This window comes from Leucopleurus acutus, assembly GCF_964270905.1.
Source record: "Leucopleurus acutus genome assembly, chromosome: 14".
Classification (NCBI taxonomy): domain Eukaryota; kingdom Metazoa; phylum Chordata; class Mammalia; order Artiodactyla; family Delphinidae; genus Leucopleurus; species Leucopleurus acutus.
In genome coordinates this window covers 19083866-19109735 of record NC_139156.1, presented here as the reverse complement: position 1 = coordinate 19109735, position 25870 = coordinate 19083866, and the positions used below count along the sequence as shown (strand labels likewise).

General features: G+C 39.3%; 1 protein-coding gene across 3 annotated transcripts in view; it reads left to right on the top strand.

Annotated features, from left to right (window-relative positions):
• The first annotated feature begins 8521 nt into the window (after window positions 1-8521).
• Window positions 8522-25870, top strand: part of PDCD4 (programmed cell death 4) — a 29015-nt gene continuing 11666 nt past the window's right edge. The window contains exons 1-6 of one of the 3 annotated variants that reach the window (XM_082854795.1): window positions 8522-8632; window positions 14368-14475; window positions 19092-19352; window positions 20943-21037; window positions 22112-22225; window positions 24325-24546. In XM_082854795.1, the coding sequence (XP_082710921.1) occupies window positions 14433-14475; window positions 19092-19352; window positions 20943-21037; window positions 22112-22225; window positions 24325-24546 (735 nt within the window). In that variant the 5' untranslated portion in view covers window positions 8522-8632; window positions 14368-14432. Of the gene's footprint in view, window positions 8633-14025; window positions 14476-19049; window positions 19353-20942; window positions 21038-22111; window positions 22226-24324; window positions 24547-25870 lie in introns of those variants that run through there. The other 2 variants (XM_082854793.1, XM_082854794.1) reach the window with 2 other exon arrangements.

Below are 25870 nucleotides of genomic sequence, written 5' to 3'. Positions count from 1 at the left end.
AGGCTGTTACAGACTCAAACACGTTTGAAAGTGAGCTAGAGCACTCCTTTTCTCTGAGATAAGGGATTCTCCCAGAGGATAATAACACCAGTGGGAATACATTTAGTCTTTTGAAAAGAGGCATTCGCTTTTAAGGTCATGCTTGGTAAAACCTTGCTGGCTTCAAAGAGGTTGTGCAGTTTCAAAAAAACCAGCCCCATCAAATGTACATGGCCTCCTGTCAGCAGCCTTTTTGTTTACTAAGGTCTATGGCTTTGAGCTTCTCACATGCACTCATCACAGTGATAAAGCCTCCCCCACTTTGCAGTGTGGTTTCATCCTGTCTAGTGCTTAGATATTTACTTTCTCTCTTTGAAGGATTCTTAAGAGACAGTGGCTTATCAGGATAGCAGGTACTACTGTACAGTCTCCTGGATGAAAATATGCATAATCATAGAAAATGGCTATAAGCAGAATCCAAGACATCATATTGTACAGATCACAGCCCCAGAAAGAATCTGGGAGACGTTTTAAGTTCTGCACCTTTAGGGCAGTCAAATGGCCTAAAGTCACACATCCAATGAGTAGCAGAACTAGGATTGTAATCCAGGCCTCTTGCCTTCTAGCTCAGGTCCCATTCTACTGTATCATTGCTTTCCAGTGTGTATTTCATAAGATTTGAATAGACATTATGTAAAAAAGAATGCCATGGTCAAGCAAGGTCAGCAAACATTGGGTTAAAGAAAATTGAATGAGTTTACTTATGCTAGGATTTCTCAGAACCTTTAAAATACCATTGTTTATTGTGATCCCACAACAGGGGAGACACTCAGGAGTTTTCTCCAAGTTACTTCATCCTAGCTTTTGTGCTGGAACATCTGTGGAGCATATTTTGAGAGATAACATATACTGTCTTCTCTCTTAAGTAAGTTCAAGAGTTTTTAAAAGATAAATTTGTGGATATCGGAGCTATATCCTTTGTTTAAGATACATGGTAGGTTTGGTTTATATAACTGACCCATGGAAGTCAACAAAATAGAAGGTAGCTGTCATACCTGACTGGAGTGAGTATTAGGCTGTCCCAAAATGTCATTCCAGCTCTTTTTAGGACCACTGCTATCTCAACAACCAATTTGATTTTGATCTGTTTCCTTGTTGTGGTTACTTTGAAGGTATTTTGACTCTGCACCTGGTTTGACGTACCAAGGAGAAGCCACTGGCATTTCTTGGTGGAAAATTCACTCTGAAGATGAGCCTCAACATAATAGCATGCTGTATTCCAGAAGTTCTTGATCTTTTCTGGGATATGACTCTTTTGGGGGTCTTATTAATAGAAGTTACAGACTCCTTGGACCAGAAAATACATATTCCTAATAAAATTTGCATAAAATTTTAGAAGGTTCTTGTACCCTTTGAAGCTCGTCAATAAATCACTGACCTAGATTCACTGACCTCAAAGAGAGCTTTCTAAAAACAAAACACGCACACACGTGCACATACACATACACAACACAAGAAATGGTGGTAAGATTTTAAGCGGCCCCCTCAGGAGTTATTTTTTTTTCTTTCTTTTGAATTCTTGGTTCTTGTACTTTGTCACCTGCTAGTTCCTATTGAGATGCTGGCTTTGTCAGTTGTGCTGGAGGGCTGCCAATCACACTGTGTTAAATGTAGAGTTCGGGGATTTCCTGAGGCTGCTTTAAAATGTCAGTCCTGGTTTTTCTTTGTGGAAGCTGCCCTTTATGGAAAGGAAAGGAGAGGAGAGGAGAGGAGAGGAAAGGAAAGGAAGGAAAGAAAGAAAGAAAGAAGAAAGAAAGAAAAAGAAAGAAAGAAAGAAAAAGAGGGAGGAAGGAAGGGGGAAAGAAAGACGGAGGGAAGGAGGAAGAAAGAAAGAAAGGAAGAAGGAAAGAGAGAGAAGAGAAAAGAAGGAATGGAGAAAGGAAAGAAGGAAGGAAGGAAAGAAGGAGGGAGGAAGGGAGGAAGGGAAGAAAGGAGGAAGAGTGAGGGCTGAAGGCCAAGACGCTGCAGAGAACCATACTGAGAGAGGAAAGCTGAACATAGCAAGGAGGGGTGCTGTGGCTGTCTGTACCTCGCCTGGAGCCAGACCTCTTCCGCTTTCTGGGCCTCAGTGTTTTCATCTGTATTCTGAGCAAGTTGGTCTCACTAGGCCATCTCCCAGGATCTTCTTCTGTCTCTGACCTTACATGGGGCTAACTTCATTTTATTATAAACATTTCATAATAAAAAGAAATATATGTCTTGGCTTAGCCCTTTTCTTTTCTTATTTTCCACTACTTTCTTTTTTTTCCCAAAATAAATAGAGGTTTGATTTGTTCCCTTCATTAACTTCCTTTTCTTTGTGTGTCTCCCTCTGTCCAGCAGTGACCTCTTAAGCCCACTCTCCACCCCCTCCAGCCTTCCCTGGTTGTGTTTCTTTGTAGATCAGCCTCTCTTAATCACCACCCATGACCACTCACTCTTATTTCCCAGGGTAAAAAGTCCACATCAGGGCTTCCCTGGTGGCGTAGTGGTTGAGAGTCCGCCTGCCGATGCAGGGGACACGGGTTCGTGCCCCGGTCCGGGAAGATCCCACATGCCGTGGAGCGGCTGGGCCCGTGAGCCATGGCCGCTGAGCCTGTGCGTCCGGAGCCTGTGCTCCGCAACGGGAGAGACCACAACAGTGAGAGGCCCGCGTACCACACACACAAAAAAAGTTCCACATCATTTCACACCAGGCTCCTTGGGCTCTGCTGCCTAGTTTGGGAGGCAAGCGGGCACTGTTCGGATGCAGACTGGACGAGGGCGTAATGGCAGTTTATGTGCACTCAGGGCTCACTGGAGAAGAGGGAATGAACTCTGAGAAGTGTGAAGCCTAGCTGAGGACCCAGGGTTCCAGAAGAATGCAAAAGAGAAAAAGAAAAAGCCCCAGAGACACAACTGGAGGAGTTCTTCTCTACTCAGACCCAACACAATGAATTCAATGCAGGATGTGGCAGTTTTAGCAAGCGCTGGAAGCACTGGGCTGAATGGTCCCCTGATTGCACAGTTCTGAGGAGCTGGAGTTTTCACAGGCTTACAACTCAGGCCAGGTGCAGGAGATGTGTCATAATTTATGGACTTTTTGGGAAAAGATGATCTGGTGGAGCTTCTCAACCCTAATTTTGCTTGTTTCTAAACCCTCAGGTAGCAGGAGTGATTTGGTGGGGGGAAGAACACAAAGACGAATGCACGAAGAAAAGCCCTCAAAACTCGAATTGGGGAAGTAAAACCTCATTCGCCTTTCTTGGTACACACTATTTTTAAACATTGCATCTACTTCTTTGTGCTGTGCTTCACATTACTCTATGCTCTTTACTCAGGAAAGAGACTCTTGAAAATGCCCCCATCAACAGCTTCTGAACATACAAAGCCTCCCAGGTCCTACGGCCCCTCCTTCCTCACTTCCAGTAAGCCCGCTTCCTTAAAATGTGCTCATCTGATAGCAGAAGGCTCTGGGGACCCATGTTCATATATTTAACTTTTATCCAAGAGACTCAAAGTTGAGTGGCAGAGATAGTCCAGGCCAGGCCTGAGTGCCAGAAGGTCTGGACTCTTCCTGTCAACATGCTCCCTAGCCTGTGCAAGGCTGAGACACTGGGAACTCATTTGCACTCTGGCTCTGCTACTAACTAGCTGTATCACTTTGGGCAACTCACTTAACTTCTCCGGGTCTCTCTTTCTCCATTTGTAAAATGAAGGGTTTGGACTAGAGATCCCCAAATTTCCTTTTAGTATAAAAGTCCCATGGTTACCAGTGATCTACTCAAGTCTCATTTTCCTCACCTGTAAAGCAGAGAGAGTGCTATCTGCTTGTCCACTTCACAGGGAGGGCGTGAAAGTATATGTGAAAGTGCTCAGTAAGTGTTAAAACAACACAAATGTCAGCTACTGTCATCATTATTAGAATTCTTTATGCAGCTCTCTCTTTCTTCAGAGTATGCTTCATGTCTTTTACCATTTGTGCTAAAGAAGAAGTCAGTGCCTTAAAGGAATTCCTAAAATTCAGTCCTTGGTTTGACTGAATAGGAGGCGAGATATCAGTTCAAGCAATAAAGTTGTTGTAAGTGACGGTAGCATCTGAAAGTTCTTCGGAAGCAAGTGGGCTAAGGCATCCCTCAGTCCCCAGAGAGAGGTGGCCTCTTTTTTTTTTTTTTTTGCCTCTTCTTGATCTCATTCACGGGCATAAACAGTGGTTGCTAAGAAACTCATGTTCTCAAATGGGGTTTTGCCCAACAAATGAAAAGGGCTTAGAGAGTTCCACAGGCAATAGCAGTAATTTGAGGTGCTTATCTTTTGCCTAGCATCTGTGCATTTCTAAGTAACTTACCCACATTAACTCATTAGTACTCCCAACCCTACACCGGGCTATGGGATGGAGGGAGGTGATATTATCTGAGTTTTGCATTCAGAGAAAGCCCCTGGGTTGAGAGTGACAGTCCCTCTGTTCACACCTGGTAGAATTCTCCCCTGCCACCAGCAGCAAACCCTCTCATCTCTTGTCCCCCACTACCAGGACCCCAGAGGTGCCATCTCAGTGCCTTGCCCAGCATCATGGGGTGTCAGAAGTGAAATGGCTCTTTAAGGACTCCCTGCAGGGCCAACTCCACAGTGCAAGAAATCAGAGACATCTGATCAACCCAGAGGGGAAGTGAAACACCCAAAGCAACACAGCTAGCTAGGGACATAGTCAATAACTTGTCTCAAGAAGCAAAGACTAGAAACCACCCTCTACCCTCACCTTGCCTCCATACACCCTAACAAATTAAACACTCTTTGTGCACCTCTAGGTATCAACAGTGCTTAAACCTGAGGGGTCTGGGGAAGACGAGGTACATAATGTCTATCTGAACACACAGCACAGAGCTTCTGTTGCCACCTCTGAACAGTTATCTCATCCTGGGCCACAGCGGTGGCCCTTCATGGCCTAAGCTCCTGGAATAGGTCATTCTTAAGGGAAATGGAAGTAGTAATTCCATCATTCTGGAGAGGGGGAAGGGCTCTCTCCTTTTCTCTCATCCGACAGCTAAATTAACATAACCCATAGGCACAGGGTTTTAGGAAATGGAAAAGTCAGTTTGTGAGCAATTATAATGTGAAATGAAAAGGTACGTTGTGGCCCAGAAGCCTGGGCAGCTCTGTGCTTCAGGCATCACCTACCCTAAGGTAGAACACAATGCCTTTTGCCAAGAACACACGTGGATCAGCTCCGTGCTTTTCACAGAATTGGCACACAACAAATATTTATGGATTGATTTGGTGGGCAAAAATTCTTGGCGCTTGGATACTTTTCCATTTTTCAGCTTATTCTTTTGATTTTTTTTTATTCTTTTAAAATGTTTAGAACAGGTGGCCAGTGTTCAAAACAGCTGGCAGGAATGTTGGTGATAGAGGCTGTCATCTGTATTTTCCAAAGTGGTTTCTGAGTAACACTGATTCTGTTACTTAAGTTCTGTGTTTAAGTCAGTTGGGGAAACACTACTGAGCTTCCTACTCTGGTCCCTCAAGATTCTCAAGGCACATCAGCTTATTAAAGATACTGAGAAGATCTGGGGCAACAAAACAAAACAAAAAACTGAAAACCAGTTTTAACTTTGTTTAAACAATTTATTTTCAAGTCAATTTAATTATGGAACAATCTCTCCCCCGTTTAAAAAAATGATATCCATTAAAGTTCCACAAAATTCAGGTTCTTTGGAAAACATCCTGGGAACTACTAACAGAGGCCAATTTCTGAATTTTACTAGTGAAAAAACAGAGGTCCTGAGAGGGGCTGAAGTTCTTTCCGGGAGCTAGTGAGGGGAGCTAGGACTAGAACCTCATTTCCTGACTGCCTGGTCCAAACTGGTCAACCACATCCAACTAGAGGGGCATTCCCTAAGGTGGGTCCTGGGATGCCAGGCATCATGGGTGGTCTTTGAGATAATAGGTAAAAAGAATGTGAACATTTTACTTTATAATAGGTCCTTTTGGGGGTAATTTGCTTAAAGACAGCGGTTGTTTTAGATGCTTTTAAAAATGGGTAATTTTATCCCACTCTTGTTATCTCATCGTTCTTGGGGTGCCTGCCCATTGCAGCCTGTGTGTGCCATAGGTTATGTGTTAAATGAGTAAATGAAAGAATCTAGCAGGAGTCAGAAAGGGAAAATGGGGAGAAAGAACGGGATGGATAAAAAAGGAGCCAGAAGTCAGTGATCAGTGGAGGATAGTGGCGCTCTGACAGAGAAGGGAAAGGAGACAGTTGTAGGTGATGGAAAAAAACAACAAAACAAAATTGAATTTGACCAGGAAGCTTTGCTTTTAAAAAGTGACTCATGAAGCTAATTCAGAGCCTGGCCATGCCAGGAGGCACCTGGCCAGGAGATGAGGATTAGCATCAACTGCTGAGAACCTTTGTGAACCTGGATCAAGTTGTATTTATTGCACTGGTACAATAAATGTGCAAGACATTTTCTTAAGCACTACAACAATAACAGATGAGTAAGACACAGGTCTTGCTGTCAACAAGGTGACAGTCTAATGGAGGAGAAGAGACAGGGACTCAGATAAAACGTCAGGTAGAATGTGATCAGCGCCTCTAGAGGTGCAACAAGCCAATACTGTGAGGAATCAGGAGACTGGCAGATCATATCAAGTAAGAGGCTTAAGGAGGACTGTGTGGGAGACCCATGAGGCATGAATAGGACTGCATCAAGCAGAGCTAAGAGGAGAGGCATTTCAAAGTGGTGGGGAAGCATATGGAACAGTGAGTGGGCCAAGTGGGTTGCAGTCACCGGGTGTGTGTGGACTGGGAGGGGTGTGGAGAGATATGGCTAGAAAGTCTTCAAGTCATACCACGGGGCTTTTTTTTTCTTTTTGTGGTATGCGGGCCTCTCACTGTTGTGGCCTCTCCCGTTGCGGAGCACAGGCTCCGGACGCACAGCCTCAGCGGCCATGGCTCACAGGCCCAGCCGCTCCACAGCATGTGGGATCTTCCCGGACCGGGTCACGAACCCGTGTCCCCTGCATCGGCAGGCGGACTCTCAACCACTGCGCCACCAGGGAAGCCCATCCATGGGGCTTTGAATGCCTGGCTGAGGTGATGCTCCAAGCAGGCAATGGGAAGCTAGCAACAGATTTTTGTTGTGTGTGTGTATGTGTGTTGCGTGTGTGTAGGGAAATAATAGCATTAGAGATGATTCCCAGGCAGGATGACTGGCAGAAAGGGGTAAGCCAGGGGAAGGAGCTCACTTCGGTTCCAGAAAGACTAATTGACCATTCAGGTGTTGCACATCAGACAATCAGAAAATCTGGCCAGAGATACTGGCTAAGTCCTCTCCTGAGAGGACAGAGATAGCAGAAGGTTCTGGTTGTTATCTCAGGGAATAGGGAAACTAGGGAGAATGTGAGGAAAAGACTAGCCAAAGAGAAGGCAGCCAGGAGGAAAAGATGCAGAGAACAGCCACGGGAGGCCAAAGGTTCAATGAAGAAATTATAGCCATGGTTGAAAACCTCAACCTTGGAGCCGGGAATGTGTGAGTTTTTTTTTTTAACACCTTTATTGGAGTATAATTGCTTAACAACGTTGTGCTAGTTTCACCTGCGCAACAAAATGAATCAGCCATATGCATACATATATCACCATATCTCCTTCCTCTTGCGTCTCCCTCCCACCCTCCCTATCCCACCCCCCTAGGTGGTCACAAAGCACGGAGCTGATCTCCCTGTGCAATGCGGCTGCTTCCCACTAGCCATCTATTTTACATTTGGTAGTGTATATATGCCCACGCCACTTTCTCACTTCGTCCCAGCTTACCCTTCCCTCTCCCCGTGTCCTCAAGTCCATTCTCTACATCTGCGTCTTTATTCCTGTCCTGCCCCTAGGTTCTTCAGAACCATTTTTTTTTTTTTAGATTCTATATACGTGTGTGAGTTTGAACCCCAGGGACCCGATTAGGCATACTTAGCAACGGGACTTAAAAGAGTTTTTTAGTCTGTTTCCTCATCTATGAAATGGGAGTGATTTCAACCTCAAAGGACCGAGCACATTTGCAAATCTTAGCATGGTGTTTGCACACAGTAAGAACTAAGGAGAGAGCAGGGGCCAGTGAGAGAAGGAAATGTAGAGGTTAAGGGTATCCCCTTGAGGAGTGTCGGGAAATTGAGGCAGGGCCCCTCAGGAATCCCAAAGCCTTTGCTTCCGCCGAGTTTCTGACCGGCCTGTGAGGAGAATGGGTGAGCGGCTTCAGCCTAGTCCGCAGCCCGATTCTCCCACACTTCCATCCCGCCGCACCTCCCAGCCTCCCCCAACTCCAGCCTCCCTCCCCGCTCTTGCTCCCGCTCCAGCCAGGCCCCGGAGCCCGACGCGCATGCGCCCTCCCGCGCCCTTGCCCAGCTTTCCACGTTTCACTTCCCTCCTATTCCCTCCGCAACTCCCGCTCTACCGCCACGATTGGCCAGAAGAGCTCTTCGCCTCGGCCAATAAACGCTGACCTGTCGCCTCCGTGTTACTGGGTAGAACAAAACAAAAACAGAGCGAAACTGGCCCGAGACGCTTCGAGGCGGCTGCAGGGGCTGAGGTGCTGTGTCGGGGCCGGCGGACCAGGGACGTGGACGAACGGCGGCGGCGGCCTGAGGGGTCAGTAGCGGCGGCGCGGCTCACGCGCTTGGGACGACTGCGACCTCTCCCGCAGCCCCTGCCTCTTCTCGGAGGCAGCCGCTCGTTGGGAGGGGGAGGGGCGTGGAGGCCGCGGCCAGGTCAGGTCCGAGCCGGCGGGGAGGGGTCCGCTGCCTCTTTGGAGCTCGGCAGGCCCAGCCGCGCCCGCCCCAACGCCCCGGGCTGGGGAGGCCTGGGCCCAGAGCGTGGCGGCGCGGGCCCACCGCCTCCCGGACCCCCTCCGGGCTTAGAGGGGCGCGCGGGGCGCTCGCCGGCGAGGGGCTCCTCGTCCCCCAGAAGGCCGAGTTTATACTTTCCTTTGGGGGTGGGCGTCTGGAGGCGAGTTTCTGGCCTGACTGAAATCCTGTGAGGAAGGTTTGCGCCTTCCCCGCCCCCTGGCCTCCTTGGGGCCCCCGGCCCGTCTTCCCAGACCCGGCCCTCCGGCCGCCCCGGTCCAGCATCCCCCGGGGGTCGGCCTTGAATGGGTGCTGCGAGAGTCCCGGCCTGCGCGGCGGGGAAGCGGGCCGGGCCGCGGCGGGAGTGGCTTCTGGGAGGCGGACACGTGCCCGCCACCCGGGCTCTGCACGTACTTCGCAGACCGCCCCCCGCCCCACCCCCCGGTCGGGTAAAGGGTCGCTGTTTAGTTTAAATGAAATTTCCAGGAGAAAACAAAGGCAGGAAGGGAGCCCCCTTCTGTGAAACGCTTGCTGTATAGGCTGTATTTGTCAATTTGGTGCTGCAGTGTTCAAGGGGAGGGTGTTTGTTTTTCCAAGAGCTTCAAAACTGCAGACGTCAAAATCGCCTGTCTCCCTACACCCTAGTGAGAACTGACCGCATAGCTAGCAACTGTGTGATATCTACAGATGATTAAAATGATTAAAAATGCACCTTCCTCTGGGGGAATATAAAGTCACCGCCTGTGTTTTTGTTGCATTTTCACTGTTAAATTTTAGAATTTTGGCATTCTTACTAATGTAAGGCTTTTTAGGAACCACCATTCACTTTTTTTTAAAAAAGGACCACTGCAGATGTGTTCTAAATTATTGGTATTTATGCCCTTAACTTTCCTTTATTCCAGGTTTATTAAACTCCTTAATATCTCAGCAAGCGTCTTTGAGTTATATTTTGATTGGTTTTTCTGTTGTAGTAATAAGAAAGGAAACATGGTTGCTAGGAGTGCAAAAATAAATGATATTTTTCTTTCCTGCTTATTTTTGCATCATTGTGGTCGAATGCTTTTAGCTGATTTTGTTTTAAAAGGCTAGTTAGCTATGATTGTAGCCCTGGAATGAATACAAGTAGTAGTTAATGTATGGCCTAAACTTGACTCCAAAAAAATGTTGAAGTGGTTTATGAGGTATATTTCAGGAAATAGATTTTTGGGGGGAGGTGGGGTGGGAAAGCCAGACTCTTTTAGTAAATGTCTTGGCAATTGAATACTTCTGATTGTATGTTTCTGTGAAACACACTGGAGAAATGAAAATAATGTTTAATTTCAGCCTTTTGTCTAACTTACAGTTTTGTTTTCTTACTGAAAATTAATTTTATGGTTTAGTATGAAGGATGTGGAGTTTAGATTTTTTGCTTTACATTTAAGTTTGGGGCAAAAATTTTAAGGATTGTTAAGTAACTGGAAACCCTCATTACTTTGAAGAGAGTAAAAACAGGGAGCACATCTTTATCTTTCTGTAAACTCTTTTAAAACACCTGTGTTGCTATCAAGTGTGCCTGAGTTCTTGAATGTGTTATGATTGCCAAAAGACCCAGACAGGAGTTTTTCTTGTTGTTGTGATAATTATTTAATAAAAACAAACCTGGTAAGTTATTTGTAGTCAATTACCTGATAATTTTCTTTGCCTGCCGTTTGTGTAATAGTTTAGGTATTATTTTTAGTGTTTGAAAAGCAGTATTTAAAAATTTGTTGTAACAGTAGGGGTCTGTGTTTTTGTAAGCTTCTCTCTGTTAACCCTAGAAAAGAGTCTTCCTGTGGGATATTAAAGTCTTGCGTTGAACTTGTGCAAACAGTAGTGGATTTAGAAGGTCTGGGTTCTAATCCTGGTTCTTCCAGTGAGTAGCTATCTCTCTTTGGAGAGATTAGTGATCTACCTTCTCTGAGTCTGTTTAGTTGTATGCAAAGTGGAGTTCCTACCTCAAGATTGTTCTGAGAGGTACATGAAATAATGCGTGTAAAATTCTTTTTGAATTATAAAGGGCTTTTAAAACATTAGTTATAATCATTTCCTTTATTAGTTAGGTTCTTCAGAAAGTATTCTCTTGAAGATCATATTTGTAGCAAGAATGAAAATGATTTTTTAAATGTAACTCCAGTTTAAAAATCTCACACACGTATCATGTGACATTTTCACTCTCCTATAACATGTAATTCATATACTGAAATGAAACAAATAAGGCATTTTCAGTCCTGGAGGATACTAAATGTTTATGTTTACAAACTATTTTTGTATATATATCTTTTTTTATTTTTAACATCTTTATTGGGGTATAATTGCTTTACAATGGTGTGTCAGTTTCTGCTTTATAACAAAGTGAATCAGTTATACATATACATATGTTCCCATATCTCTTCCCCCTTGCGTCTCCCTCCCTCCCACCGTCCCTATCCCACCCCTCCAGGCGGTCACAAAGCACTGAGCTGATCTCCCTGTGCTATGCAACTGCTTCCCACTAGCTATCTACCTTACGTTTGGTAGTGTATATATGTCCATTATCTCTATGTACTTATTTCTGAGGTTCATTTTTTTTCCCCTAAATCTGAAGTTGGTAGGAGAAAGGAGAAGTTTTCTGGAGAAAAGGGCTGTAAAACTTGTAACATGTTAGAATGGTATATATTGAGGAATTTAAAAGTCAGTTTTCCCTTTGAGTTTCAAGAGGCATCATATCGTCTTTCTAAAATGACAACTAACAGTAGGTTATGTTATATAAAAACTAAATGCTTTTTTGTAATTAGTTTATTAGTCATTCTTATTAATTTGTGCACTTTATATCTTAAAAAAAGGTCACACTGTTGGGGAAATGATTATAAGTGGCCGGAAGGACTTACATCTAACTTATGTTACCTAAACAGATAAATTCTTAAACAGATAAATACTTAAGTACTCTAAACCACTATTTAAAAAATATTTCCAGAGAGATTCTGAAATCGCATTTGGTTAAATCTTCTGGTGATAGTTTTTATGAAAATATATTTTGATAGTGTTTTTTTTTTTTTACAAGTAACAGTTGATTTTTATCACTAATTGTCTAAATAAAAGGTAACTGATTTCATCAACCAGAACCTTCCAGCATTAATAATTTTTAAGCCATTTTGAAACCAAGGTCTAAAATATAGAGATGCTAATGTCATTGTACTTATTCCTTTCTTAAATAGGTAAGATTTAAAAAAAAAAAGAATGGGTTTTTCAGATTATAAAAGTAATTCTCTCATTTTAGAAAATGCTGATTTAAAAAATTTCTCCCAAAGGGAGCCCTCTTGCACTGTTGGTGGGAATGTAAATTGATACAGCCATTTTGGAGAACAGTATGGAGGTTCCTTAAAAAACTAAAAATAGAGTTACCATATGACCCAGCAATCCCACTACTGAGCATATACCCTGAGAAAACCATAATTCAACAAGAGTCGTGTACCACAATGTTCATTGCAAGTCTATTTACAATAACCAGGACATGGAAGCAACCTAAGTGTCCATCGACAGATGAATGGCTAAATAAGATGTGGCATATATATATATATGGTGGAATATTACTCAGCCATAAAAAGAAACAAAATTGCGTTATTTGTAGTGAGGTGGATGCACCTAGAATCTGTCAGAGCGAAGTAAGTCAGAAAGAGAAAAACAAATACCGTATGCTGATACATACATATGGAATCTAAAAGAAAAAAAAAAGGTTCTGAAGAACCTAGGGGCAGGACAGGAATAAAGACGCAGACGTAGAGAATGGACTTGAGGACACGGGGAGGGGGAAGGGTAAGTTGGGACAAAGTGAGAGAGTGGCATGGACATATATACACTACTAAATGTAAAACAGATAGCTAGTGGGAAGCAGCCGCATAGCACAGGGAGATCAGCTCTGTGCTTTGTGACCACCTAGAGGGGTGGGATAGGGAGGGTGGGAGGGAGATGCAAGAGGGAGGACATATGGGGATATATGTATATGTATAGTTGATTCACTTTGTTATAAAGCAGAAACTGACACACCATTGTAAAGCAATTATACTCCAATAAAGATGTTAAAAAATTTCTCCTGATCTCAGAGTCTTAGAACAGTAATTACAGATGCCTACGTGATGAAATGGCAGATTTATCTGCCTTCAGATATGTTTTAGTGTGAAAAATAAGTCAATCATGTCTTTTTTTTTAACCAAAACCACGTTGTTTGCATTTTAGAGTACTAGTTCTTAGAGTTCATTGGTAACAAACTAATCAGTATCTATGTATAGCAGATTAATTATGAGGCCTGGTATTCCTAAAAAATTTGGAATGTGTATATATTCCTTTAACTTGAAATAAGCATGTATAGCAAACATATCTTTTTAACATCTTTATTGGAGTATAATTGCTTTACAATGGTGTGTTAGTTTCTGCTTTATAACAAAGTGAATCAGCTATACATATACATATATCCCCGTATCTCCTTCCTCTTGCGTCTCCCTCCCTCCCACCCCTCTAGGTGGTCACAAAGCACAGAGCTGATCTCCCTGTGCTATGCGGCTGCTTCCCACTAGCTATCTGTTTTACATTTGGTAGTGTATATATGTCCATGCCACTCTCTCACTTCGTTCCAGCTTACCCTTCCGCCTCCCCGTGTCCTCAAGTCCATTCTCTATATCTTTGCCTTTATTCCTGTCCAGCCCCAAGTTCGTCAGAACCATTTTTTTTTTTTTTTAGATTCCATATATATGTGTTAGCATATGGTATTTGTCTTTCTCTTTCTGACTTCTCTGTGTGTGACAGACTCTAGGTCCATCCACCTCAGTACGAATAACTCAGTTTTGTTTCTTTCTATGGCTGAGTAATATTCCATTGTATATATGTGCCACATCTTCTTTATCCATTCATCTGTCGATGGACACTTAGGTTGCTTCCATGTCCTGGCTATTGTAAATAGAGCTGCAATGAACACTGTGGTATATGACTTTTTTTTTTTTTTTTTTTTTGTGGTATGCGGGCCTCTCACTGTTGTGGCCTCTCCCGTTGTGGAGCACAGGCTCCGGACGCGCAGGCTCAGCGGCCATGGCTCACGGGCCTAGCCACTCTGCGGCAGGTGGGATCTTCCCAGACCGGGGCACGAACCCGCGTCCCCTGCGTCGGCAGGCGGACTCTCAACCACTTGCGCCACCAGGGAAGCCCGGTATATGACTTTTTGAATTATGGTTTTCTCAGGATATATGCCCAGTAGTGGGATTGCTGGGTCGTATGGTAGCAAACACATCTTTTAATTCCAAGTTAAAGGGATGCTTTGGCACATTCAGAAATACAGGCTTTTTTTTTTTTTTTTTGACACAGATAAACTTATCAAGAAGATTGAAACCAAATGTTAATTAGGGGAAGCTCTTTGAAAGTAAAGTGAATGCTTTAAAAAAAATGGAATTATGTGGTGATTTTTTTTTTTAACAGTCTGAGTAAGTAAATTGAATTTACGTTAATTATATTGGTTTGGAAGATGTTGAAGCTTTTTTTTTTTTTTTCTTTTTAAAGAAATAACATCCCAGAGGAAGAGTTCCATTTGGTAATTTAATCAGTGCAAGTGAAATTAAGGAACGATGGATATAGAAAACGAGCAGATACTGAATGTAAACCCTACAGGTAAATAATATCTTGAAGGAACCTTGACTGTATTGTGAGCAAGTTTCAGGCCATACCAAATTTTATGAAAACTTCTTTACTTTAAAAACCATCTTACTCATGCTATAAGAAAACAGGTCATATTTTAAAAATCAAGTTTGTGATTCTTATTTTTATGAAATTCATCACATGTTGTATTTTTCTGCCTGTCCTTTCACATTTCATGTTTATTCTCCACTATTCATAATAAACTATATGGTGTAGAAGAGGAGAAGAATAGTGAACCTGCTCATTACTGTTCTCACATGAGCTAGTTAGTGGTCTTTATAATATAAACTATTGGTATCATTGATATCTTTCCTAACTAATAATCTGTATATTATAAATTAACTGTGTATTTCCCCTGATTTTCCATAATGCTTCAGTAGTACATTATTATCATAAAAACGGTTTTGTGGAATATGTCCAAAAGCTAAATAACTTCAGATCACTGAAAATGTATATATAGTTTTCAGAATAATCTTAGTAGAGAGTTAATTAGGATTTTGAAATAGTCTCAAGAGTGAGAACTTTTCATGTTGGTACACTTTAGATAATTCTTTGCTTGATGGTTAATATTGAAAAAATCTCTGTAAATATGTTTAACGTATTTCATTTTTTAATACTACAGCTTCATTTTTTCAGTGACTTTAATTCACTATTGTGTCCAGTTACATAGTTTTCTTTGATCTGAATGCATACTTTGAAGTTGAAACTTCTTTGCTATTTTGTATTTACGAACCTGATTTAAAGTGTGCTAGAAAATTATAGTTGAAAAAATTACAATAATTAATGATTATTTTGGTGCTGCTTTATATACAATAGCTGTATGAGTACTTGTTTTTTAGGATTACAAATTGGTATCATGTCCCTGCTTCATTGAGGTGAGAATGGTAATAATAAAATTTAAGAATATATTTCACAGATAGGTAATTGTTTCTTCTCTGCACTGTCTGGTATAGCCAGTAGTCACATATGGCTGTTGAGCACTTGAAATGTGACTTACCTGAATTGGGATGTATCGTAGGTACAAAATTACATACCAGATTTCAAGAGACTTGGTATGAAAGAAAGAGATGAAATCCTCAGTAATTTTTTCTATTGGTTACATGTTGAATTGATATAATGGATCTATTAGATTAAATAAAATATATTAAAATAAATTTTACTTGTTTCTTTTTAGTTTTTAATATGAATACTGAGAAATTTAAAATTACATATTTGGCTTGCATTATATTTCTATTAGATGGCACAGCTCTAAGTTTTATACTTTTTGTTTTCTAACTATAACAAGTCCTTGTTTTAATCTTGTTCTTGATGCCTCTGCTGAGTACTTCCTTAAATACTTCAGTACTTCGATGAGCCTAAGGCAGACCTTCTTTGCAATAAATGCTTCCTGTAACAAATAGTCCAAGTCAGACAGACTAGTGTACTAATTCCAACTTCTACTTTTACCATCTCTGTTACTTGGGGAAAGTGGGTTATTTGCTTTGACCTTCAGTTCTTCATGTATAAAGCTGGGATTATAAATACCCTCTTTATAGGTTTATTGTTAGGATTAAGTGAGATACCGTGCATGTGTGTCATACCCATAGCACATATTATGTATGTCACAAATGAAAATGAGCTAATATTGTTAATTATATAACTCAGTGGACCAGTAATTGAAAATGTGATCATCTGGTACTGTGGTGTAATATAAGTTGGGCTGGTTATTGAGATGTCAGAGAATTCAGAAAGAGGGAATTAGTACATAGTAGAAAAGAAGTCACCAGATTCTGTACTCAGGGTTTTTATCTTTTTAATTTTGGTCTTCTTAAAGTCAGATCAGTGGTGGTTATGGAACCCCAAAACTTAGGTGAGTATGAATAGCAGAATATAAAAGAGCAGTTGATACAAACATGGGTTAAAAATTATAAGATCTAATATATAAAATATACCTAGATGTGTCTACTGTTGTAGATACATAAATGTGTATTTGAAAGGATATTAAAATAGTTGAAGAGAAGAAACTGAAGTGTAGGATATATGATTGCTTGAATACTTTAGTACTCTGAGGGACATTTTAAAGCATTCTAAGAGAGGCCTTTATCTTCTGGATCAGTTGTGGCAGCTTACCTTAATTGTAGAATAATGAAAGCAATATGTTAGAGGTAGATGTTTAATGTTTTCTTCAGTCATCCACTCTTACATGAAATGCCATCTGATTTGTCTGGTCTCTGGTCTTTCCTTCCCTTTCCTCCTCTTCTTTTCTCTCTTTGTATTCATTCCCTTGTTGCCTATTTCTTTAGCTGTCACCACTCTGCTGTACTCTAGCTTTGTATTTTCTATAGTTATAGTCGTCTAAGATTCAAATGTGGGTTTGAATCCTGGCCACAGTCCTTTCTAGATATATAACTTTTCTATGAAACATCTTCTCTCTGAAAAATGAGGATAAACAGCTTCATTATAGAGCTTTGTGAGGATTATAGACCATGTATGTAAAGTGCTTGGAACCTGATACAGTAGGTAACAGTACTGATGGTAATGATAGAAGAAGTAATATGACTATTATGACTGACTACTGCTACTGCTGTTACTACTAGTCATAGTAGTTTAGTTATGATGATGTCTCAAACTGACCCTCCTAACACTGGCTTCCTTTCCTAGTCTAAAAATTTTTAAAACACTGTTTTATTCTTTATTCTCTTTGAAAGCCCTTTAGTTTTTCTTTGAAAGTGTCACTTTCTTATTTACCCCAAAGTTATTAACCTTGCCCTTTCCAGTTAGTTTGTGACTGAATACTGCAACATTTTCTTAGCTGGTCTCTCATTTTATAATTTCTCTCTTTTTTTAATATATCCTGTATTCCTCTGACAAACTAATTCCCCCATCATCTACCTATGGTATCAAATCTCAGCTCTGACCATTTGAATGTGGGAGTGGTCAGCAGCTATTCTAGTGATAGGGGCAAGATCATGAAGGACCTAACATTGCAATGTAATGAGTTTACACTTCATTTCGACCCAATAGGAATACCTAGGGTTTTCAGTGGGAGAAATCAGTCTCCATGCAGTTTGGAGAATGGTTTGAAGACTGAAGGCAGCAGACTACTTATGAGACTGCCGAAGTAATTTGGCTCTACTTAATGTTTTGTTTGTTTTTTGATTACCACAGGGTTTGTTACTAACTTTCATACTTTTTGTCAAGAATTGTAAAGATTTTAACACATCTGTGCTTCTTTTTATAGGTTGATTTAAAAAATTTTTAGTTTCTACATATTATTACTTAAAAAAAAAAACATGTTAAAGCCCATGCATATAGACTTGACACATCCTAATTATTAGGAATATTTAAAAACATTTGAGGGATTCAGCTCTGAGTTGAGTGAGTCATAATGAACAAAACTTGGGCCCAGGGATAACTAATTCAGTAGCTTTCTGACTTAAAAAGTTTTTGGAGTAATGCCCAGTGTCTCCATGTCATTTGATCTCCATTGACATTGGAGTTGATGGTATAAAGGATACTCTGCTAGGTGCTGAGGATACAAAAACTACAGTATAGGCATGGTTCCTCTTTTGAGGCTTATGACTTATTTGGAAAAGCAATGACATATAAAAAGAAACAAAGTGATTTCCATGATGTGGTAAATGAGCAGTGTATGAGTGTTATTGTGGCTAGAATTGTTAGGAAAGTTTTCATGGAGGAAGTAAGACTCCAGCTGTATATCCTAAAGGATTTTGGTAACTGAAAAGAGCAGTGACGATGACATTCTAAATGGAGGACCTTTGGGAACTCCTAATGTTGCTGTCTTTCAGGGGATAATGTACAAATCTTACACAGTCTGGAAGATTTTCAGAGAATGGTAAGTAGTGTGAGTCAGGTTTGGAGAGATGAATTAGAACTTTGAGATGATGGCTTTCTTTGAAAGCAGTGAAGCATCAGCAGTTTGGCACAGTAATCGTATATGATCACGTATTTGCTAAATGCCTTTCATGCTCTTTGGATTAGTACTATTTTCTAAGTGTCCACAATTAATTATGAGGTATTTGGCAAGTTATTTAAACAGTCTTAGCCTTAGTTTCCTTGTCTGTATAAATAATGTAGTAAATAGCTCTCAAACTTGTGGATAAATGACAAAGTGCCCAGCCTAGTGCCTGGTAAATAGGCATTCTGTAAATATTAGTTTATCTACCTTCCCTAAAGATCCTTAGTCTTTTCTTACTATCTCCAATTGCTTGACTGTCTTAGCTCATAAAAGTCTCAAAGGTTTTGTACTGTATTTGGTTGTTTATATTAACGAAGGTTTTATGATACAAACACATGAAATAACATGCTTTCAGTAAAATTTTTCATTAACATTCAGTGCCTTAGTTCATTTGGCATGGTAATGTGAAAAGTACTACTAGTTTGTTGTCATGTATTGGACTGAGCCATATGAAATTGCCAATATGTGACTGTAACCTACAAAAATGATAATTTCATGTGATTCAACTTGGTATAACTTATGACTATAACTGGTATAGCAGTAGATGGTTAAAATACTTAGAATTCTTTTCCTTCATTTTCTTTTTAAGAGCCTGATAATTTAAGTGACTCTCTCTTTTCTGGTGATGAAGAAAATGCTGGGACTGAGGAAATAAAGAATGAGATAAATGGAAATTGGATTTCGGCATCCTCCATTAATGAAGCTAAAATTAATGCCAAGGTGAAAAGGCGGCTACGGAAAAACTCGTCCCGGGACTCCGGCAGAGGCGATTCCGTCAGTGATAACGGAAGTGAAGGCCTTAGAAGTGGAGTAACTGTACCAACCAGTCCAAAGGGAAGGTTGCTAGATAGGCGATCCAGATCTGGGAAAGGAAGGGGACTACCAAAGAAAGGTTAGTATATACCACGTCCAAAGACACAAATGGAAAAAATATTATCTGATTATTATACTACAGTTTCCTTGTTCTAAGAATGAGAGAAATTTAAACAGTGATAATGTTAAGGTTTTACGGTTTGTATATGTTTTTACATAGTAATAATCTGAGGACCATACCACTTTTTCTTTTAAGTTGAACCTTTTTTTCTTGTTTGAGTAGATTAGTTTTCTTGAGCGGTACTTTATCTCATATTTCCAGCAAAATACACACCAGTGTTCTTCACAGTTAAGAATTGTGCATGTATTCTCTAATTCTGCTTGAAAGAAGTAGGGTCAGAAATTCATCATGTCTATTATCTAATGAATCTAATTAGTTATGTCCATTGTTAAGAATACATGATAAATATAATTTGACTGGTAATATCTGGGTCAGAATTTTAATAATTTTGTAGATCTGGTTCTGAGTTCTTTTCAGGTCTGTTTGTTTTAGGTACTGGAGTGGAATGGTCTTGTTTCACTGCTGTATCTCCAGTGCCTGGAGTAGTGACTAGCAATCTGGGTACTTAAATATTTGTTGAATGAGGGGTCTGTCAGCCTCTGTCTGTCATAGAATTTTGATGCAATTTGGAGATTTCACCAACTTCTAAATGGTGGGAGCTTCAAATTATGGCCTAGGATACTTGTAAAATGTTTTTGTGCCCTGTCAGAAATTGTTATTTTTGTTGAATGGCTCTGCAACCATTGGCTGGGTCAAAATGAAACCTAGTTATCAGATTCTGTTTTGCTCTGGTGGCAAGAATTATACTCTATGTGTAAAATAAAAACCTCCCCCCCCCCCAACTGGTGATACTGTACAAGTTCTTTAAAAATAATGCAATATACTGAGCTTATAAAAACATTTCAATACGTTTATTTAGTAAAGCAACCTTGAAAGTTGGAATTGTTAAACTTCTGCTGGTGAATTTGTATGTAGAGAAGTAGAAATGATGATTAGTTGTGTTAATGCTTCAATAGCAATTAGTTATTTGTAACATATTTCTAGTTGTGAAGTATTTGTTTCTTTTTATATCTAAAGAGTATTTGACTTTAAAACATTTGATGGTGGTCAGTGTACTTCGTTTTTGAATAATTTCTCCCTTGTGGCGTTTTACATGCCACATCTTTCTGGCTCAGCATATTTCTTTTTTGTTGTTGCTGTTCCCAAGATATGTCAGATAGAATTTAGAGCTCCACTGCAGTATCACTTGCCTTGAGGTCGCCACTACAGCTATTTTTCTGATTTTTTTCGTTTGTTTGTTTGTTTTTGCTTTTATTTTAAAGCATCTGCCTTTTTAGTTTTAACTTTGTAGGCTATTTCAACTTGTTTTTCTGGAAATAGGTTATAAACTATGTAATATCTAATCATTACTGAAAAATCAGTGATCTGAATAAAAAGAGGCTTAACATATAATTCTCAACTGGCAAAATCACTAGCATAGAAATTAAAATACAGTTTTTACAGCTATTGAATTAACACCTGAACATCTAGAATTATTTCAGATTTCAATTAAAATTTATGAACTATGGACATTATGCACTCTCCTTTCTCAGTTCTAAACTTTTTCAGGTGGTGCTGGAGGCAAAGGTGTCTGGGGTACACCTGGACAGGTATATGATGTGGAGGAGGTGGATGTGAAAGATCCTAACTATGATGATGACCAGGTAGAAGTGTTTTACTTTCTGTAATATATACTTAAAATACTTATAAACTTTTTGACCTCATGTTTGTAGTATACTCCTACATTTGTCAAATCATGTATTCTATATGTATAGTCTATACCATTCAAATCATATATAATTTTATAATGTGTGATTATAATTTGTGTGATTATCTGATATGTATATGAGTGTGTATATATGTGTGTACACATATTACACACATTAGTATGTATATCTAAATCATATATATTCAGTCCTTTCAGACTGTCAGGTTAATTTTGGATTAGAAAACCAAGTTAACTGATAGTAATGTATGAATAATTTGTACTTGGTTTCTGAATTTAATAATTAGACATGGAAATATTTCTAAGGGAACATGAAAAATATATTTTAAAACCAGTAGGATTCAAGTACTATAAAATCTTTGCTAAGTGTTCTAATTTTAATATATAGTCTTGAAAGACTTGAAAGTATGTTGTTAGACTGAAGCCAGTCACGAGTTGCATATAAACATTTCAGGGCTTTTTTTTGCAGAGAAGGGGGATAGAAGATTATTGGACATCTTATTCTTTTTGAAATTTCAGTTGAATAATGCTTTTTCCTTAAGAGATATTTTGGTCACTACAACATTGATTTTTGTTATAAGGGCTTTTTTATTATCATAATACTAATCATGAAGGCTTTGGCTCCTGCTGTTTTTTTTTTTTTTTAAGTGAAGTTTTAATGGAACTACTAGGTGTGATAGGAAGCTTAAAGCTTTTTGGTCACTGAAGTATTGGTTTTGTGGGAGAGAGAAAAAAAATTAACAGAAGATATGGGGGATCAGAAGCAAGTCATATATTTGCTGTAGTTAGTGGTTTTAATCTGTATGTTGGTTTATTGTATTCAGATTTTATAAAAGAACAGTGACATAGATTCTGTTTTTATATTATACAAGTGATCAAAGTATGTAGCATCTCTTTTTCTTGCCCTGAATGGGTATTACTAACCAGTTGGAGTATAAAATTGTGAAACAATTTCAGTTCATCTGAATATTTTGTTCTTTAATTTATAACTTTCTGCCCCTTCCCTTTCCAGGAAAACTGTGTTTATGAAACTGTAGTTTTGCCTTTGGATGAAATGGCATTTGAGAAGACTTTAACACCAATCATACAGGAATATTTTGAGCACGGAGATACTAATGAAGTTGCGGTAGGTTTAAAGTTGAAAGTATAATTTATTTAATATAGGAGAGCAGACACTGTTAAAAGCAAAACAGCGTATTCAGAATGATCTTGGATCACTGAAAAAGTTTAAGCATTTTCTTATGCATAAATGAATTTCTAACTAAGAAATGGACTAAAATTTTATTTAGACCACTTCTTACCTATTTGGGATCAGATGAGGGCTCTGTGCCATTTTCTTCTCTGAAAAATGGCACAACACAATAATTTTTATAATTATAGCATTTTTATAATGGATAGTTTATAAAATATAATTAATTTCAAGGCATTTATGGACCTTCTAAAATGTCCTTAGGGATCTCATTAAAAATGCCTCAGTTCCATTTTTTTGACATTCATTTCAATGCTTAGGACTAGAATAAAATTTATCTTTGTACTCTGTCCAGAAAAGAACACAGATACAAAAGTTTGGAAAAGAACGCATACAGAAATCAAGAGAACAAATGTGTGGTGGTTTTTTGCTTTAAATTTATATATTTAATTAATTTATTTAATTTATTTAATTTTGGGCTGCTTTGGGTCTTGGTTGCTGTGTGCGGGCTTTCTCTAGTTGTGGTGAGCGGGGTCTACTCTTTGTTGTGGTGTGCGAGCTTCTCATTGTGGTGGCTTCTCGTTGTGGAGCACAGGCTCAAGGCACGTGGGCTTCAGTAGTTGTGGCACACGGGCTTCAGTAGTTGTAGTTCGCGGGCTCTAGAGCACAGGCTCAGTAGTTGTGGCACATGGGCTTAGTTGCTCCGTGGCATGTGGGATCTTCCCGGACCGGGGCTCGAACCCATGTCCCCTGCATTGGCAGGTGGATTCTTAACCACTGCACCACCAGGGAAGCCCCACAAATGTGTTTTTGAAGCATAATTTGTATGGGAACATTTACTGTGTTACAAATTGTTTGTAAAGTAAATCTAAAAGGGTAAAATTTAATTATTGGTCTATTTCGGTAGTTTAGTATTACTGACTTAAAGTAATAAAATTGCATCTCCATAGAAGATTTTTATAATTTAGATTCTTTTAATTAAGACTGGTTTTCTTTTTTTTTTTTTGTGGTACGTGGGCCTCTCACTGTTGTGGCCTCTCCCGTTGCGGAGCACAAGCTCCAGACGCGCAGGCTCAGCGGCCATGGCTCACGGGCCCAGCCGCTCCATGGCATGTGGGATCTTCCCGGACCGGGGTACGAACCCGTCAGCAGGCGGACTCTCAACCACTGTGCCACCAGGGCAGCCCCTAGACTGGGTTTTCTTGGTTTGTCTGATAATATGAGGTTTGATAGCTTTGAGGTTTTGTAGGAATAAAACCAAGTATTTGTTCAGCTTACCTAACCGGTGTCCTTGTTAGTAGTCGTTACTCTAAGTAACTGAGTTACAAGTTAGTCTCTGTGGTCATACTGCCTATATTCCACTTCCAACCTGGGCACTCCTCTGGGTGCCCTCAGCAAATACTTAATTTTTCTGTGCTTTGGGTGTGGTGAGTATGATGATAATACCTCCCTCAAAGAGTATAAACTAAGGTGGCTGTTATAATTCCTGATATACTGTAAGTGGTCAGTAAGTATTAGCTGCTGCTATTATATTTTTTAAGAGAAAATTTTACTTTATCCCAGCATTTAAAACAATAATCCCACTTAAAAACAGTGGTTTAAGATCTCATTTTAAACTTTATATGAAAGTATAAATATTTGGGTGAAGAGAGTATAAACAGCTTATGATAATGTAAAATGAATTTCCCTACAAATGCTCATAAAACACTATTTCTAGAAGTAATAGAGTATAAGGCAGAGGGTTAGTTAACTCCTAACACCAAACTTAGCAATACTATGTAGTTTAATAAACTATTTTAGGTGTAGTTCACATTCTTGATTTTAGTGATGTTCAGACAGTTGAAGCTTAAAGTGGATCAGTATTTATATGTAGAAAAAGATGTATTTATCTTATCCCCAAATTTTGAGTGTTTTCTCTGATTTTTTCCAGTGAAGGAGAGAGAAGGATATATGGGTAATATCTTGATTTTTTTCAAAAATAAAATTAAATTAAATTGAACTATAGGCAGTGACATACTTTTTTTTTTTTTGAATAGGAAATGCTAAGAGATTTAAATCTTGGCGAAATGAAAAGTGGAGTACCAGTGTTGGCAGTGTCATTGGCATTGGAGGGAAAAGCTAGTCATAGAGAAATGACATCTAAGCTTCTTTCTGACCTTTGTGGGACAGTAATGAGCACAAATGATGTAGAAAAATCATTTGATAAATTGTTGAAAGATCTACCTGAATTAGCATTGGATACTCCTAGAGCACCACAGGTTTGTATGATTCTTCCTCTTGTTCATTCTCTCTGTCTACTTCACTTGCAAGTATAGAACTAATACATACTCCTAGGAAATTTTATTAGATGAAAGAAGAAAAACTGGCCCATACTCCCTGTCACACAAAGATAGCCCTCTAATGTTTTAGTGTATTTTTCCCTAGCTGTTTTCACCCCCGCAACATAGTTTTCATCACACTGTAATTTTATATCTTACTTTTCCCCGCCATGCTCTGTATAGTTTCTAGGTCATGTTTTTTTTGCTGTCTGTATATTCTTTATTACATGTAGTTAAGCTGTTTCATGAGCTAGGATTTTTAAAAAACGTAGATTGTTATAATTGAGGATTGAGTTTGCTTCACTAATGTTTATTATAAAAATAATGATAAATAAGATTGTTCCCTTTTGTAGCTTTGTGGGGAAATAATTAGAAAATTCATGACTTATGTATGCTTTTGTTGTTTAGATTCTGTTCAAAGCCTTTTGCTTTTATTAGATTTTATACATGCTGACACTATAATATGACTTTCTGGTTTGAAATTGAAAATGTGTGAAATCGTTGCTATTTACCTGAGCAGAGTTTTAAAGCAAGGTAGGAGCACTTAAACATTAATTTAGGAATAGACTATAGGTAGGTTAACATAACTGCTGTTTCTGTTTTACTTTCCTGTGACAGACAGTAAGTAGTCTGTGTCAGTATTGAGCTGTGATTCAAACATGAATTTTTTTTCTTTTTATACAATACCCATACTTTAAAAAAAAACTGTACATAAGTTAATAGTCATTATAGAAGTTTTGAAAAATAAAAGGCAAAAGGAAGAAAGGACAGCAAAAATAACCACTGTTAACATTTTGGTGTTTAAATCTTCTGTTCTACTTTTTGTGGGTATATATCAGTGTATGGTTTTTACATATCCTTACATTTTTTGTTTTAATAAAAAGTGGAATCATACTGTATATGTTACTTGGTAAACTTGATTTTTCTTACACCATAAAATGTGGTAAACATATTTGGCCACACGGTGTACCGTCTTACATATATACCATTCAACCACACAATTACTGTTAGACACTAAGTTGTTTCCAGTTTTTTTAAGAAATAATGCTATGAACATACTTTCAGATAAATATTTGTGCACAGCTTTTCCCCCTCAGATAAATTCCTTTAATCAAACAGTTTTGAGAGACCATAGTCCAATTTTTTTCTTTCCAGAAGAGATGTTTCTCTTGACTATTAAGTCATTGACTTACTAGCAAGTATTTTTGATGATATGCTATGTTTCAAGCAGTGTGCAACGTGTTGGGGATTCAGTAGTGAGCAA